We start from the raw sequence: 16,221 nt of genomic DNA, 5'->3' as shown, positions 1-16,221 counted from the left end.
CCAGAAGTGTTTTGGATTACATCAACGAAACTCATCTGCATGACTGAGCTTTGCAGGGGGTACAGCTGTAGCTACAGTACAGACCAGTGGACCAAACAAACAGATACTATCCAGCTGTTTTTTAAGATTCCTTTAATTAGCACATTAAAACAACTGGATGGAAACTTGGAAATAATATTTAAAAAAGTCTGAACGTTTATGTTTTGGTGGAAAATTCAGGCACAGGATATGAATAAAAAGTGACTGCAAACAGGATCTCTGATTACAAGATGACATATGGACTTAGATCTGGATGGATGGATGGATGATGTATGAGCTTTTTAAACCCCACTTAAGTGCTGGTAACCAATGTTTTTTGCATAATGTGCTGTTGGTGTGTCACTTAGACAGCCAAAAAATGGTTTCCATTAAGATGGCAGTGATTTTTGTTTAAAAGTCATTTTCATTTCTTCGTTTTCAAGTTTTTGTCTGCCCAAAACCAACCAGAAAGTGACGTCACTGTTACTTCCAAACTGTTGTCAAACTAATGTCTGAATATAATCCAGACAAGGAAAAAAATAGCACATTATATTTTGCTATTTTATTCACATTTGGAAGGGAACCTAGTTTATTTAAGTCCAAACAGGAATTCTTAAATAATGCATGGAAGTTAGGCTGGGATGTCTTTTCATTTGACAGCAGTCCTGCACAAGAGCTCATATTGATGGGCATTTTCTAATGAAATGTAAATTCTGTTTCATATTTCTTTCATTACAGCACATTAAAAGAAACATTTGATATTTGGTAGAGTGTTTGTGCTAATGTAGAAAACCCTTGAGTTTTATTTCTCTCCTGTTGCTTGTAGGGGTGTTAGGTTAAAAGTATGCAGTTAAGTTAGGAACAAAGAGTTAGTGTCACCTACTGCCTGTCTGCCTTCAAACCAACAGCTAATCGCATAAGAAAGTGTAAAAAAAATGTGGATAAATTTTATTTGGATTGGAACCTAGTTTATAAGTGAGCCATGCTAACACCTCTCTTATGCTCCAGTGTACTTATGGACTGAGCTAAATACAAAAATGTTTAGTTGGACAATATTTCTATGCTGATGTTCAGCAGGAAAGGTTATTTCTAAACTGTTTGTGTCATTGAACTTTTCACTTTAAAATAATTCAGAAATTGCACCAGAGTAGTAAAGAAGGAGAGCCAAGAAAAAGTTTGTTGAATCAAGATAAATAAGTCAGGTGACTGAAGAAACAAAGGCATTTGCTCCAGTCAGCATATCCGTGATATTAAAAAGCCATAGAGACTAGATTCGGCTCTTTTTATTTTAACTTATAGATTTTTATGTACTTTTAGAAGCAGTGTGAGTTTAATGACTGCAGCCTATTTAATCTTTTCAAGTCCAACCAGGAATTCTTAAATAATGCATGGAAGTCAGGCTGGGATGCGTTTTCATTTGACAGCAGTCCTGCAAGAGAGCTCACATTGATGGGCATTTTCTAATGAAATGTAAATACTGTTTCATATTTTTTTCATTACAGCACATCTTTCAAAGTATAATTAATGCTGATTTCTTTGCAGTCTGGTTAAAGACAGAGCACTTTGCAACTGAAGCTTTGTCATTTCAACTATCGGCAGTGCATGCAGACCCAGGCTACTTTTTGATTAAGGGTTTGATTATTTGACAGGATTCATTTGTACCAGTCAATACGTTGGATGGATCTGTTTTTTAATGAAGCTGTGAAGAGTCTTAAATGATCTCTCAATCAGGAAAACTGCTGTGTGGATAAAGATAAATCTTTATTCTGTTGTAAAGTGCCAATGTGAGATTTTCTAATATCTATCCCTGTTCATCACATTCCAAACAAATCAAATAAGCTTCATGTTCTCCCATGTATGACACCTTTCTAAGTAGATTCTTTCCTCTGCAGGAGGATATCAAACTCCTGGCTGAGCACTGGTTGGTTCACTATGACCATCGCCCTGGAGCTTTGCGACAGGATCAATGTGTATGGGATGGTGGCCCCTGACTTCTGCAGGTGAGACTGTGGATGTGAATGTAAATCAGCCAAACCAAGCATGTCCTTTAAGATCATTTTAAGGTAGAGTCGTATATGCAGTCATTTCAAAATTCACGGCAGCATGGGCGGCTGATATATACAGGCAGCTGATAAATATTTCTGTGTAGCAGGAGATGTTTGTGGAATGAGGGTGATCTAGCTTACCTGACTAGTGCTCTGCTACTCAGCCTTCCTTTGTTTCCCACAGCTTTGTCAAACCATTTGTGCTGTTATATTCCACTTGTTTTCTGCTCCATTCATCATTCCCACAACAAGCTTAGCAATATTTCATTCACTGCAGTACAGAATCAACTGATCTAACTACTAAATTCATGCCACAAAGCAGATTATTAGCTGCTGAGGTCAGGCACTGCAAATTCCTGGAAAAGAAAGCAGCATTTCTGTGCAGTATTTAAAATACAGTGGTCCTTTTTTGTGTTTTATATAATCTGACTAACTTGGAATGGAAATGTAGATTTGTGAGCAGCCACCCATGAACTAGTACTAGAATGAAGAATAATACCACATGTATAGCCAAAGGGCAGAAAATGTTTTACTTGTGCAATTGCTCTTTTAAAATATACATTTATATATATATAAATATATGTAAGGGATAATGCCCGACGAGGTGGCCATTATCATAAATTAATGAATGGACAGACTGAGCTAAATTAACTTCTGTTTTATTTTCACTACTTTGCTCTTTTCTTTTTGCTCTGCCTGTTTTTCCTCGTTTTTTTTCTTTTTCTTCTTTTTTTGTCACAGACTTAAAACTTCTCTTGATTTTGATAAACTCGCTCTCTCCTGTTTGGTTACATAAGACACACCTACTTGCTACCTGCAGCAAGACCGAGGGATGGGGGCAGGGAGCATTTATGGGGTGCTGCTCCAGTCTACTGCTGTCATTGCGGGTCAAAGTTGTTGTGTCTTAATGTGATCGTCTGCCATAAACTGATTCAGCCTGTAAACGCTGTGTTGCTCAGTTCGTCTCGGTATTAAACTAACTTAGCATGCGACTGTCAGTATGTCCATATTAACAAAGAAAGTCTGCTTTTGTGAGTGATTTACTGGAATAAATACAGCTGCAGAGGAAGAGGTGCTGTGATTAGAAACGATATTCAGGCAGGTTGTTGCTTCACTATTTAGGCTTCATGTGTTTGACTTGTGCTTGTTTATTTTTAGAATGTAAAGTCCAATTAGTTTATAATTTATGTGTTGATTTACAAAGTTTTATTTCCACTGATGTTCACGACTTTATTTCCCCTTTTTAATTGATTACAATACATTTCAATAAAATGCTGAATCTGCATGAAAGATTTCATTCAAGAGTTATATCATACAAATTACTGGCCAGCTGTTACTGTCTAACCAGTTTCTGGCAAACGATCACTTTATGGCATAACACCGGCACTCGGTGGCGAAGTGTTTGCCTGGCACACCTGTAGGCAAGCGGTGCCTCTGATTTGTTGTTTGGTCGCCTCTGACAGCTGCCACTCTGAGGTGGATCTCTAACCGGCCAATCACCTGAAGACTGGATGTGTGTGCAGCTAAAGTGTCTGGAAGTGCAGTCGCAGCGCCGGAATACTTCCGCATGAAGAAATAAATGATGGCTGTGATGAGGTGCTTGGGGTGGCCAGTAGGATGGCCAGGATTCAGCAGCCACCCCGTCCCTCCGCCATTGTTTATGAAGAGATTCTGAATATTTTTAAAAGAGGCAGACTATCCAAAGACTTTCATGTTATGTCATCGGTTCCTAATTTTTGTGTTCATATGACCAAAACAAAGAAAAATGTTTATACTGGATAAAGACAAAAGAGCTGTCTGTGAGTATCACAAGTAATGTAGCCGAAAAAGACAACAGTCCCAAAAACTACATTTTAATCTCAAAAAATCTTTAAATACTTATTTAAAGCATTTAAATGTTTTTGAGAACATTCATAAAACTGTGACGATGTCTCCATGTCATTTGTTACAATGCAATATGATGACAAAACTCTGTGAAGGTCAGCACAGATTGTGGAAATAATGTCATCCATGACAGCTCAAGGGGAGGGGCGGGGCTAATTTGCATATTTATAGTTTGCAGAATCTGTTGGGAAGAAACAGTGTAGGGTTACTGTACTGTGCAAAAACCTTGATCCAGCCCTCATTTCTTTGCATATTGCCACAGAAAACAGGGAATAGGTTCAGCATATCATTGAAATGTGCAAACATAAATAATATTACAGTATATAAAACATAGTTTGTACATTTCTAACAAGTTTTTAAGTTAATATTTGATCTAAACAGCTTAATTCTTCAGCACATCCTGAAATTTTTTGCATAAGCTTTCATGTAATTTCTTTAAGAAGTCTTTAGGAATAGTTCTTCTTGAAGGACGTTTCAAGTATCTTCTTTGGATGTTGGCTGCCTTTTTTTCTGTTCTCTGTCAAGATGATCCACACTCCTTCAATAAAGTTGAGGTCCAGGCTCTGGGGAGGATTCATCACTCCATCAGATATGTTGCCACTGATTTTCAGTCCAGTTCATGCGTTTCATTTTACATACCTCAGCCTTATCTCCTTGTTTCTCTTCCTTAAAAACAGCTTCTTGACAGCAACTCTTCCATGGAGACCATTTATGATGAGGCTTCAGTAACCAGTAGATGGATCAAATAGAGTCAGAGGCATCTCTTGGGTTATGTGTCAGGTCTTTGTTGGATTATTTCCTGTTTCTTAGTAACATCCTTTTCAGTTAATGTTCATCCGCTGTAGACAGATTCTTGTCCAGTTTTCTCACTGCACACTGAATATGCTGAATGACAATGAGTGAAAAAGTAGCCAATGTGAAAAGCGATATTTGAGCAAAGTCCTTTAGAAATCACAGAGACCTATTACTCAAGACCACTTTAAAAGTTTATATTAAAATTTGGGTGTTTGAAAGCAAAATATAAATAAATTAAGGGTGGTTTAAGACTTTTGCACTGTATTGTAGCATTAATAAAAAAACAATAATGATCAGCAGAGCTGCAAATGAATAAAATAATCCTTCACAAATGCACGGAAAAGAAGCAGTTCCAGTATCACATTTAAAAAGTATGAAAGAAGTGTAGAGAATCATTTCTTTTTCTATCCAAGAATGCAATGTTCACATTTTTCTGGTGGCTTTGCAGCCCCGAGTTTCAGACCACTGTAATGAGAAACACAATGAATACAGCCGACCAAGACCAGGACGGCGGTCCCATGTGAGAGAAGCTCTGAGCGATTTCTGACTCCGTCCTGCTCCTGGCAACCAGCCTCGTTAGCAGAGTTTATTGGTTTGATTTACAGCTCACGTCTCACTTGTCTGAGCTAGCACTTTAATTGGGAGGTTTTATTGAACATGGGGCAAATCTTATTAGATTTTTCAATAAAAAAAAAAACAAACTGTATAATGTTTGTTATATCCTTGAGTCTGTCTCTGATCGATTAAAGAATCATTTTTTATTTGAGTGTAAGGGTAAATTCAGTCTTGACAGTGATTTAGAGTGAATGTCGGCTCATTTTTGTGAGAAATTAATGCGTGATTCTTAGGGATCCTTTTAGTTCTCATGACAACTGAAGTCTGTAGATTTTACTAGATCAAAGAACAAACTCTTCAAAATGTCATGTCAGATGTACTTTGCTGACATGAATCTGATATATGGGTAAAGACAGGACATTAATAACTAACCAGTAAATATAAATGATGCATCAATTGTAATACTAGAGACATCTTTGTATGCCCCTCAGTGCCCCTTCTTTCTCCTGCCCTTCATTTTCTGTTTTAAGATGCAAAGCAAATTGTTCTATTTGAGTTTGAACAGCTACATATGTTCATGTTGATTTTCTCTTTTTAACCCTTGGAACTTCACCAGATCGCTGGTGCCACGATATACATTATCAACAATTTCTCAGAAACAGTTGTGTGTAACTCTATGAAGGGAACTGTGATGGATAGCTTACCTTTTAGATGATCTACATTCCAGGTGACCTTCATTTCCAGGCATTTATATCTTATTCTATGGGTTTACAAAGTGTAGTGTTTATTCTGAGACTCTATGTGGAAAATCCACAGTGAGTGATCCAAGATAATGTAATCATTAATTACATTTTTGTAATAATAAAAAGGAAAAAGATCCCTAACACTGTTTTGTTGCTAAGAAACCTCTATTTTGACCTGGAAATTATGATGAAGCCACTTCCTGTCAAACTTTCAACCAATCGGGTAGCTTAAATTGATGGCAATTACCAACCAGAAGCAGCCAAATCAACAAGCGAGAGGAAAATTCAGTGTCTGTCTACAAAGAACAAAAATAATGGTGCTCTGTGGCTGGAATAAAGCCAAGATGTGGTGCTAAAAATGAGCTGATTGGTTCAATGGCAACATTTTTTTTTTCTCCCGAAAGCCAAGACTTGCAAGAATTATATGCAAATAAGAAAAAGCTTGGTCACTGGTGATCTGTGTGTTATTCCTATAAAGCAATGTTACTAATAAAATTCAGTTTTGTTGTTTTGGTTGGCCTTTATGGTGTTATATCTATTGATTCATTTATTTTACGTTTTAGCTTCATAATCTGACAACTGAAGGTGTCCTGAAAATAATAACTTCTGTATGTTGACTATGCTTAAATTCTGCATGAATTCTTACAAACGGGGGAAAAAAAAAACTAAATATGGTTTGGAATTTTAAGGTTTAAAGCACATTTCTGAATTAGAAAAAAAAAAAGACAAAAAAAGTATTTGGACCTTCAGTTTCCACCTAGATGTAGGAAAATGCTGCAACATCACTATAAGGTATATTTTTCCCTTCGGTTTGAACTTATTTTTACACACTTATCTGTGTGTGTGGCAAGATTTGGTAGTGTGGGAAAAGATGCTGGGAAATGACATAAAGACTCTCCATCAGACACTGTGTGTGGACTGAACAATTACAGCTCTGTGGCTTCGTACCGAAAGTTTCAAGACATTTGGATAAAAACAGCGGAACAAAAGGCCCATCAGTCACTTTCCAAAGAAAATAAAAAGCTGTGGAGAATAATTGCTTCCTGAATCTTTGAGAAAGTGTGATGTGGAGTGCATCGTGTGTTACAGCTGTCAGATAAATTTACATTTTGAACAAAGTACAAACTGAGTATAAACACAGCCAGCAACCATAAAAAAAACTATAAATGTGAAACACAATGCTGAGTATACACACACACACACAGACACAATAGTTTGCCTTCACTTGCTACAGAAGCATTTTTATGACATATGAATACAATTCTCTTGACAGCTTGATCATTTTACTTGCATTTAAAATGTTTTGCAGCCCAAAGTATGTATAATCTAAATTTTGAGGTATATGGATGGGCTGCACTTCCAGAAATGCCTGTAGGCTCATTTTAAGACATCTGTGGGGGAAAAAATATTTATATACAATGAGACAATGATTAGTTTAAGATGGTAAATGACTGTGGTCACAACTGCTGCTGATAAAAATGCTGATATTGAGCGAATGATGAAATGCCTCATGAATAATTCAGAAGAACGTGACATGTTATGACGGATGAGTCATTAAAAATGTTTTAAATTGTTTTAAAATACACAAACATTACATCTTGGTTCATCACTGTCCAATTCAAGTGAAAAGTGAGGAATTATGAGGAAAAGCTGGAACATTAACATTTTCCAGACTAAGAAACAAAGCAGGTTTGGAGTGTGTGCTGGTGTGAGGATGTTTTAATGTGTTTTCAAATGCAAGAAGCAGTATGTTTGACTTTTCCCTGTTTTCAAACTAACCATCCGCCTTGCATTAGGAAATATCTTCCCAGTTTGGTCATGTGCTCATTTGCATCCAACGCCTCAGTATTCATTTTGTGGAAAGTCTGAAACCTGAGTGAATAGAGTCAGATCCAGCATCACATCCAGGAAACAGTTTTTTCAGTCAGCTATTTCTGAATACTACTTTATATTTAATGTATATAAATATAATGCTATATTGAAGAGCTTTTTTAGGTGTATGTGTATGAAATGGTAATATAAAAACCCAACTCATTTAATTATTCAAGCTCAGCTGAAGCTGCTGCTTCCTAAGACAGTTTTCTTTTCTTTTCAATTTAGCTTTTTTATTTCATGCTAAGATACTATTGGCACTTAAAGTTATTAAACCAGCTTAATTGATCCACACAGACCTTGCAAATGACGGACAAGTATATGCAGATCAGCCTCTCTTCTTCACCTTGAAATGAAAAACATTTAATGGTGTCACATGAAACTCAAGTGACTCATTAAAGTGCTTTTAAATGTCAACTGTCTGTCCTCTCTTTGCATCTCTTTGCAGGGAGCCTCAGCACCAGTCAGTCCCTTACCACTACTACGAACCTCGCGGTCCAGATGAGTGCGCCATGTACATTTCACATGAGCGCGGGAGGCGAGGCAGCCACCATCGCTTTATCACAGAGAAGCGGGTGTTTGCCAAGTGGGCACGGACGTTTGACATCCACTTTTATCAGCCGGACTGGAGCCCGCCACCTCTCCCGGCCAACTGGACCCTGGAACGGACAACCCCTCTGGCTCCCCAGAAGACGTGACTGGTGTTGGGGTGAACTGAAGACTTTAGAAACTGAGGAATGGGAACATTTGCACTGAGGGTCAACTGAATCCAGAAAATAAACAATGAAATAAGACAAAAGAAGAAAAAACATTACAGATGTGGACTGAGTCTTGATCCTGCTGGACAGTGTTTAGTTCACTGAGGTGAACCAGTTCAGAGTTGTTTGAAAACCTTGTTAAGTGAGTTACACGTGAAGGCAAGGTTATCATACACTCTTGGTGCATGCATGCAGTGTTTAACTGTGGACTCTGCTAGTCTTTGTGCATATGTGAATGAGTACGCATTATTTCACTGGAGGGATCACAGTGAATACCAGCTTAAATTTGGTTTCACCGTACAAAGGATTCACCGCCAACAGCTCATAGAGATATAACATTAAAATCCCTGAATTTAACAGTGTAGCTCCGGAAGCAGAACAAGATGAATACAAATAACGGTGCACCTTGAGTTAGATTGTGTGAATTATCACTTCAGACACTAGATTTTTCTGTAGTTTTCAAAGATTGTGGGGGTCGAGTCGAATGAGATTCTGTAGACCCCTGTCTCATGCAACAAAGGCTCAATTCCTTTCAAAGCAGTTAAATAAATCACTTCCCCGACTTTCATTTATACCGCTTTTCACATGTTTGCATTGTGAGTTCATCCAAGTCAAACTCTGCAGCATCCAGATGATTGACAGGTGTGTAACAGCTACTGGTTGATTTCATCTTGTGTGTGCACTTCTTTCAGTCCCATACGTGTATGTCATAAGGCTTTGTTGCGCCTGTCAGCAGGTAATAGTGCGATTTATTTAACCACAAGCTGGATTTCCATGTAAAAGCTCAGGCATGTCACACAAGACAAGTAGAAGATGAAGATCGAGAGCAGGGGTGCAGCAGCAGCATTCATCCTACTATATTCATCAGCTTCTTCTGTGAACCTGAACCACCTCACAGGGGAATGACATCATTTCAAGGAATACTGCTTTTTTTTTCTTGTTTAACTGATGAGTATGTGATCTGACACTCTGGCTCTGGACTGTGTTTTATGGGCTACATGTGGACTCCCCCTCTTCTCCGTCCTCATGAATAAAAACCAGGTGTCAGTAAGGAAAGAGTGATAAGACACAAAGTTATCTTAATGATACATCCTGCTGCTATGTCTCTATTGATTTTGCCTGCATCCCTGTAACATTAGTAATGAGAAGACAGGTACTGTGGGTCAGATACATCACAACAGCATGTTTCATGCTACATGACTGCATCTCATACATCATAAATAGCCGCGGCTTGGCTCAGAGTGCTGCTGATGAAGAAATGGGTTTTTCTACTGATGATGACCCATTCTGTATTGAAGTGTTAATTTCTTGACTAAATTTAAACATGATAAGCTGTTCAGGACTGCAGCTGCTGGTATATGGTTGATTAAATGGAAAGAGGAGATCATTTCAGACTGCTTTCTTTTTAAAAGCAGCAATCCGGAAATAAACTGATGTGGTCAGTAATTGTACAGATCTGAGAAAAAAGACGAATCTTCACACCTATTAAAAAGTTGTGGTATTTTTTAGATTCTAGCTTTATAAATAACTTATGTTGTTCAACGTGTTAAAAGTAAAATCATTCTCTTGCTTGCTGAGTATAAGCTGAAAGGATTAATACTTTTCTCATGTCTGTAGCTGGTTAGCACAAACTCAAAGCTGAAATATGAGACCATTTGTACCACTGCCTCTAGACTCTGGGTCATTTTTTGAAAATGTCCAAGATATATTCCAGCACATAAATCTGACAAGATACCAAAATGTCAGACCAATAGAAAAAAAGGATAATTTGATAGCATCTGACACAGTTACAGAATAAATTTGAAAGATAATCTTCTCAGCACAATGTAAAAAGAAATTCAAAATGTCTTTAAACAATGGTTATGATTACATGCACAGCCATCTTCTGATGTTAGACTGGTTACAATCATGACACATTTATCATTTTGTAATTACCTTAATAAGGTTGTTAGTGGAGAAAGAAATTATTGAAATAAGCTATGACCAATACCCCATGTTGCCAGGTTTGATCATGATTAGCAACTTTAGGGCTTTTTTTCCCCTTATTCTTTTGTTTTCACAAATCTGGTTGCTTATTTCTTTCATAAGATCTGGAACTACCAGCTCTAGTAAAGGATTCAGTCCTGAAGAAGAACATGCACTTCTTCAGGTTTGGATAAAATTAAGACTTTGGATTAGTACTGTGATTGTTTTGGTGGATGTAAAGAGGGCATGAGTCTTTACTCTGACTATGCTCTGTAAAATGTAATATTGTCTTATTAATGTCAAATGTAATAATATTTATGTCCATGAACACCTAGGCAATGAGTCAGTTATTCTTCCTGATTAATTTTCTGTTGACGCCTCACTTCAGCTGACATTAGTCTGCACTGGGTCATTAACACGCCATTAAATAAAATGTTTTTTATCAGTGGTCTTGCATTCATTAGGCTCTGCATGTGGCATTAACAGAGAGGTAATAATGAGACGATTACCTCTGCGTTCACTCACAGCAGCAACCTGAAATGGTGTTGAAACAGGTTTGTAAGGAGGATGGGAAACCAGTGAACACCTTCACCCTCGACTCATGACAGCTGCCAATTTTTTACTTCTCAGTCCTGCTCTTTCCATTTGGCGGTGACATCAGGCTGTGTCATACTGAAATAATAATGAAAGACAGGAAGAGCTACAAGGCCCTCTCATTATTCCCAAGAGCTACAAATAGATCCTTCACTGTGTTCAGAACTGGAGCATTTTTTTGTGCTTTTTAATGGCACTGAAATGTCTTTCTGCCTGAAGGTGAGGAACATAGATCAAGGTAACAAAGGGAAATCATGTATAGCCAAGGGAAAGCTCCCCTCGGTTATTAGGCTGCAGATCCTTTACCTGATCAATAAAATGTCCTTCATTTGCATCAAGGATGATTAATGGCTAAATGAAATGGTGCAAATATGATTAAGGCTGAAAAACAGCTGCAAATTTCTCAGTAACTAATATAGTGAGACAAGGGCTGCAAATGAAATCTATTTCCATCTGTTATTTGACCTGAAACATTTTTTTTAAACACAGTTTACAAGCCGTACAAGTCTTAAATTCAAAAGAATACCTTTTAACACGGATTTCAAAATACATGAAAAGTATGACAGAAAGCCAGAAGAGAGGACACGACCTAGAAATATGTCACTATTATTTTCCACTACATCCCATTTTTTACATTTCCTAATTATATTAATTACCTAAATTAACACGACCCAGATAAGTGACACGAATTGTTAAATGGATTAACCAATTAAAAATAAATAATTGACTTAGGTTCATAGACATTTTTGTTACAATAGCTGTAGTTTTGTTAGAGTTTTCTGAATGCCAAGTCAGCATTTACAATTTATCTGATTGATATTAACTGAATGTACATTAACTATAGATGTAGCCTTGGCATTACCCAACAGATTAGCAGAGGTTTTTGAATATTCAGCATTTTTAGAGCAAGAAGTGATGTGAGAGTGGTGATCTAAATGAAAAGTTAAAGACACCAAGCTGGTTAAAGCCCTTGTCAATAACATCAGCCTTGCAAAGGATTAAGCTTTTTCAATGCAATACAATCAAGTAAGTTATAAAATAAAAACACTTTTAAGCTACATGCATACATATATTAAAGTGGCACCACTGGGCTTTAGCAGATTTTCTTGTTTTGCACCTCTTAATGAAGGCCATCTTGCATCCTGTGTTTTCTCTGAGTCCTTTTCAGCCAGTTAAAGTTGGGCCAATGTTGACTCTTGTCTTATCTCTTGCTCTGTCTCTTTGTCTCTTTCTTTTCCTCACTTCCTCCGATAATGCCTTCTTGATATTTAGTTGCTGGCATGTGACATGATGCTTTAAAGCAAAACAAAGATGACATGTGATGCCCTGGGCTGGAAAAAGTGAAGTAAGGTTTCTCAGCCCTGGGATGCTGCAGGGTGACAGTGGTTTCAGGAATGTGCATAATTAATGAGTCATAAGCGCAGTTTTAAGGTCAGAAACTTTCGTAGTGTTGCTTTAAAGCTCTAGATCGACACTGGAATGATGTTAATCATTTCCAAGTTGTGCTCTGAATTTTTTTTCTCAATTAATATACTGAGCTATAAACATGCTAAAGATTTTTGGAATTTACTTAACAGGTGACCTGTCCACAGTGTAACCTGGCTCCCTCTCCCACAGACGGACAGACGGACAGACAGACAGACAGACAGACAGACAGACAGACAGACAGATAGATAGATAGATAGATAGATAGATAGATAGATAGATAGATAGATAGATAGATAGATAGATAGATAGATAGATAGATAGATAGATAGATAGATAGATAGATAGATAGATAGATAGATAGATAGATAGATAGATAGATAGATAGATAGATATCACAAATGTTGTGGGTCAGAGGTGCTCACACCACAAGAGCATGTTTTAGGTTACCTTTCCTCATCTGAAATGAGAACCTGATTATCTTTCCTGCATCATAAACAGCTGAAGCCTGGATCACAGTGCTGCTGGCTTTGTAATGTTGCAAAGATTTGTTTTCATCTTCCAGATATGACCCAGCTGTGAAGGCCTGAGCCCAATTTGCCTGAAGTGGAATGTCAAGTCTTGAAAATATGTTTCAACCTGTGGCTTTTTTGTTGAAGTTGAACTGATGCTTTGCAGAACATCTGAGACCAAATCATTTAATTTGGTCTCAGAAAAATCTAAGAAACAGAAAACTGATTAAAAAAAAAATTTAATAAATAAATAAATAGAAAATTTGAAATTTTCTCCTTCAAATCTTCAAATGCCTTTTATTTGCCAGACTAGCAGTGTGAAATATTGAGACATATAGTCATGTAACAAGAACAAAACACAGGTGAAAAAACAGAAAATACACTGGAACTGGCAAATCTTTCCTTGATGTTCACTTTCCTTAAGATTACTGTGTAACAATAACAAAGATCCATAATTAAAAATTCTTTTGGTTTTAAATGAACCTCAGACTGATCCATTTATATTAATTTGCCATACAAGTACTCACAGGAGAGTCAAATTCCTGCCATGAAAGGAACACGGAGGAATGTTGGGAGGGCAACAAAGTGGAAGAAAGGAGGAAGCAGTAGCTGAGCATTTTGTTTTGTGAGATTTTTGAGGGTGCACATCTGAGAAGAGAAGAATTGTACTTATTGCAACTTTGTGAGGAAGTAAATCATCAAAGAAGCCAAAACATAAGGAGATGAAACTAACTCAGGATAGGTAAGGTAGGAAAAAAGTATAAAGATAATCTTATGGAAATTCCTGGTGATTGATGAACACAGTTCTGTTGGGTGGCACCTAAAGTTTAACCTAGTAATACAGTTGCTGTGTGTTGCTGGACTGTATTTAACAATCAGAGAGGGTTGCTATCTCCAACTTGAGCTCTAGATATAGGTTTTTAGGAACCAAATGTTAAAATTATTCTTTATCTCAGTAAAACAAAATATTTCCAAAGAATAAAAAAGAAAGAAAAGAGAAAAGCCAACACAGCTGGTCAAAAATAACACTAAAGAACCTTTTACATACTCCTTCTAACATTAATCATTAATCGCCATTTGTACATGTATATTTATTTTGTGATTACCAAACAGTATGAATGCGGTTTCGTCCAGGTTTTATGATAATATATGCACTGTTTGTACCGCTTCCATCAGGAAAGCAGTGCAGGAACATTAAAACCACCACAAAAAGACTCAGAGAGACACAGCGAGACAGCTTCTTCCCAAGCTGTGAAAGCAATAGTCCCCCTGTAGATCAATACTACACTACACTACAAAAAACTGTTGTACAGGCATCTAGTATCTTTACTACTGAGTATGGTTTCTTTGGGAGGTGGTGACACAGGTAATGTTTGCTTGCCAGGAGCTTCCGCCATTATTGTGTGCTTTTAAGGAACTTCTACTGGTTTCTATGGTCTGTTGCCAGATTGTTTGTATGCCACTGTAGGTGCCAGCCACAGCTTTGTCCTCTATTCTTTTGTTGGCTCCATGACAACTGAGTCATGGTACATATACTGGTACAAAGTGGTGCTACAGTAAAATGTGCTCCATCCAAAGGATCGGAGTTGTTTAGCTGAGCTGCACAGCACAAAGGTAACACCATAAGCATTTCTTTTTATAATTCTGTTCTGGCCTTTAAGCCACATACTCTGTTTGCTAGTTGCTTTGAAGGCAGAAACAAGCCTGTCAAAAGCATTGTGGTCATTGGAGGATTTACCTTTCTTAAGCTCTAACAGCCCATTTGGCCTCTTTTCTGAGAACTCTGGGGTTAAGGCTGAGATGTATTTGTAGTTATAGAAAAGATTATTTATATTAAAAAGATTATAAAAAGAGATAGATATATATACACACACACACACATACGTGTGTGTGTGTGTATACGTTTTTTTTCCTATGCATGATGTACATGCTTACCTCAGACTTAATAGCAATAGTAACCTAAATTTAACAGTTTGTCAATCAGATCTATGTCACCATCACAAATAGGTGAAGAATGAAAAATGTTAATATCATCAGCAGCCTATTTCAGTTAGATATTTTCATTCATTTCCAATACGTTGTCAGTATTAATGTGGTTTTCTAGTGTCATGTCTAATATTGACGTGATGAAATATTCCAGTCATCAGACAGCCGTGCACACATCTATGAAGATAGATCAGGTTCAGACATCTAGTGAGAGTGAAACAGCAAAGGAAGCAAGGGGACGTCTTTTCTTAATCATTGGTGCTGTTGGAGACACAGGTCTGATCATTTGGGGACCATTAGAAAGGTGAGAGAAATTAACAGGTTCTGAGATAAAAATCCAAACAGGACCAGGAACACAGTAGTTGACAGGTGGTAGACAGGATTTATACTTCGGTGTTACGGCCCCTGGCCTATTGGCCTGAAGATGACCATGAGAGGACTGTTAACCTGGTGCATCATGATTGGCTGGGGGACCGACGTTTGAAGCTCCCTCCTCCTTCGTCTGGATTGGTTGACAAGGGTTCCGGACCCACCTAGCGGACCATACAGATGAACTGCTCGCCCTTAAGTACCTGTGATCACTGTCATTGGAGGCAGCTGTGTGAGAGACATTTTACTGTACCCGATTTCTGCCGGTAGAGTTCTTTATTCCTGTTATAGGACACATTGTTGTGACTTTGTATTCCTTTACATACCCAGAGTGCGTAAATCCATTTTACTCTACTCTTGAGTCCGGCGCACTTTGTTAATAATCCTCCCGATCTAGATTAGAGGGAGGATAACAGTCGGCTATGCAGGCAGGTCTAGGAAAGTTTTGCTGTGGGACTAGGTAGGGGCACAGGCCAGGAAAAGGCATTACACAAATGCCCTTTTTTTTTTTTTTTTTAAGGGCTACATGTTCTGAAATATTGGATCATTACAGGTAAAGTGATCTACTGTAAAGTGAAGAAAAACAGCAAATATTTCTATATTATAATTTTTTATCAGTTTACTTTGGGTGATCCTGCATTGTAGGAATTGTATTACTGCTGCACATAGATTTACTTCTATTTAAAAAAGTGTTTAGCAT

At 37.5% G+C, this 16,221-nt stretch overlaps 1 protein-coding gene across 1 annotated transcript in view; it reads left to right on the top strand.

Annotated features, from left to right (window-relative positions):
- st6galnac5a (ST6 (alpha-N-acetyl-neuraminyl-2,3-beta-galactosyl-1,3)-N-acetylgalactosaminide alpha-2,6-sialyltransferase 5a) overlaps positions 1–11,080 on the top strand; it is a 56,430-nt gene extending 45,350 nt beyond the window's left edge. Inside the window, exons 4-5 of the mRNA XM_041992640.1 lie at positions 1,911–2,018; positions 8,361–11,080. Of these exons, the coding sequence (XP_041848574.1) occupies positions 1,911–2,018; positions 8,361–8,610 (358 nt within the window). The 3' untranslated portion in view covers positions 8,611–11,080. The remainder of the gene's footprint in view (positions 1–1,910; positions 2,019–8,360) is intronic.
- Positions 11,081–16,221: the final 5,141 nt, after the last annotated feature.

Source organism: Melanotaenia boesemani, chromosome 8 (assembly GCF_017639745.1).
Source record: "Melanotaenia boesemani isolate fMelBoe1 chromosome 8, fMelBoe1.pri, whole genome shotgun sequence".
NCBI lineage: Eukaryota > Metazoa > Chordata > Actinopteri > Atheriniformes > Melanotaeniidae > Melanotaenia > Melanotaenia boesemani.
The sequence above is the reverse complement of the archived record's forward strand: the minus strand, read 5'-3'. Positions and strand labels throughout refer to the sequence as shown.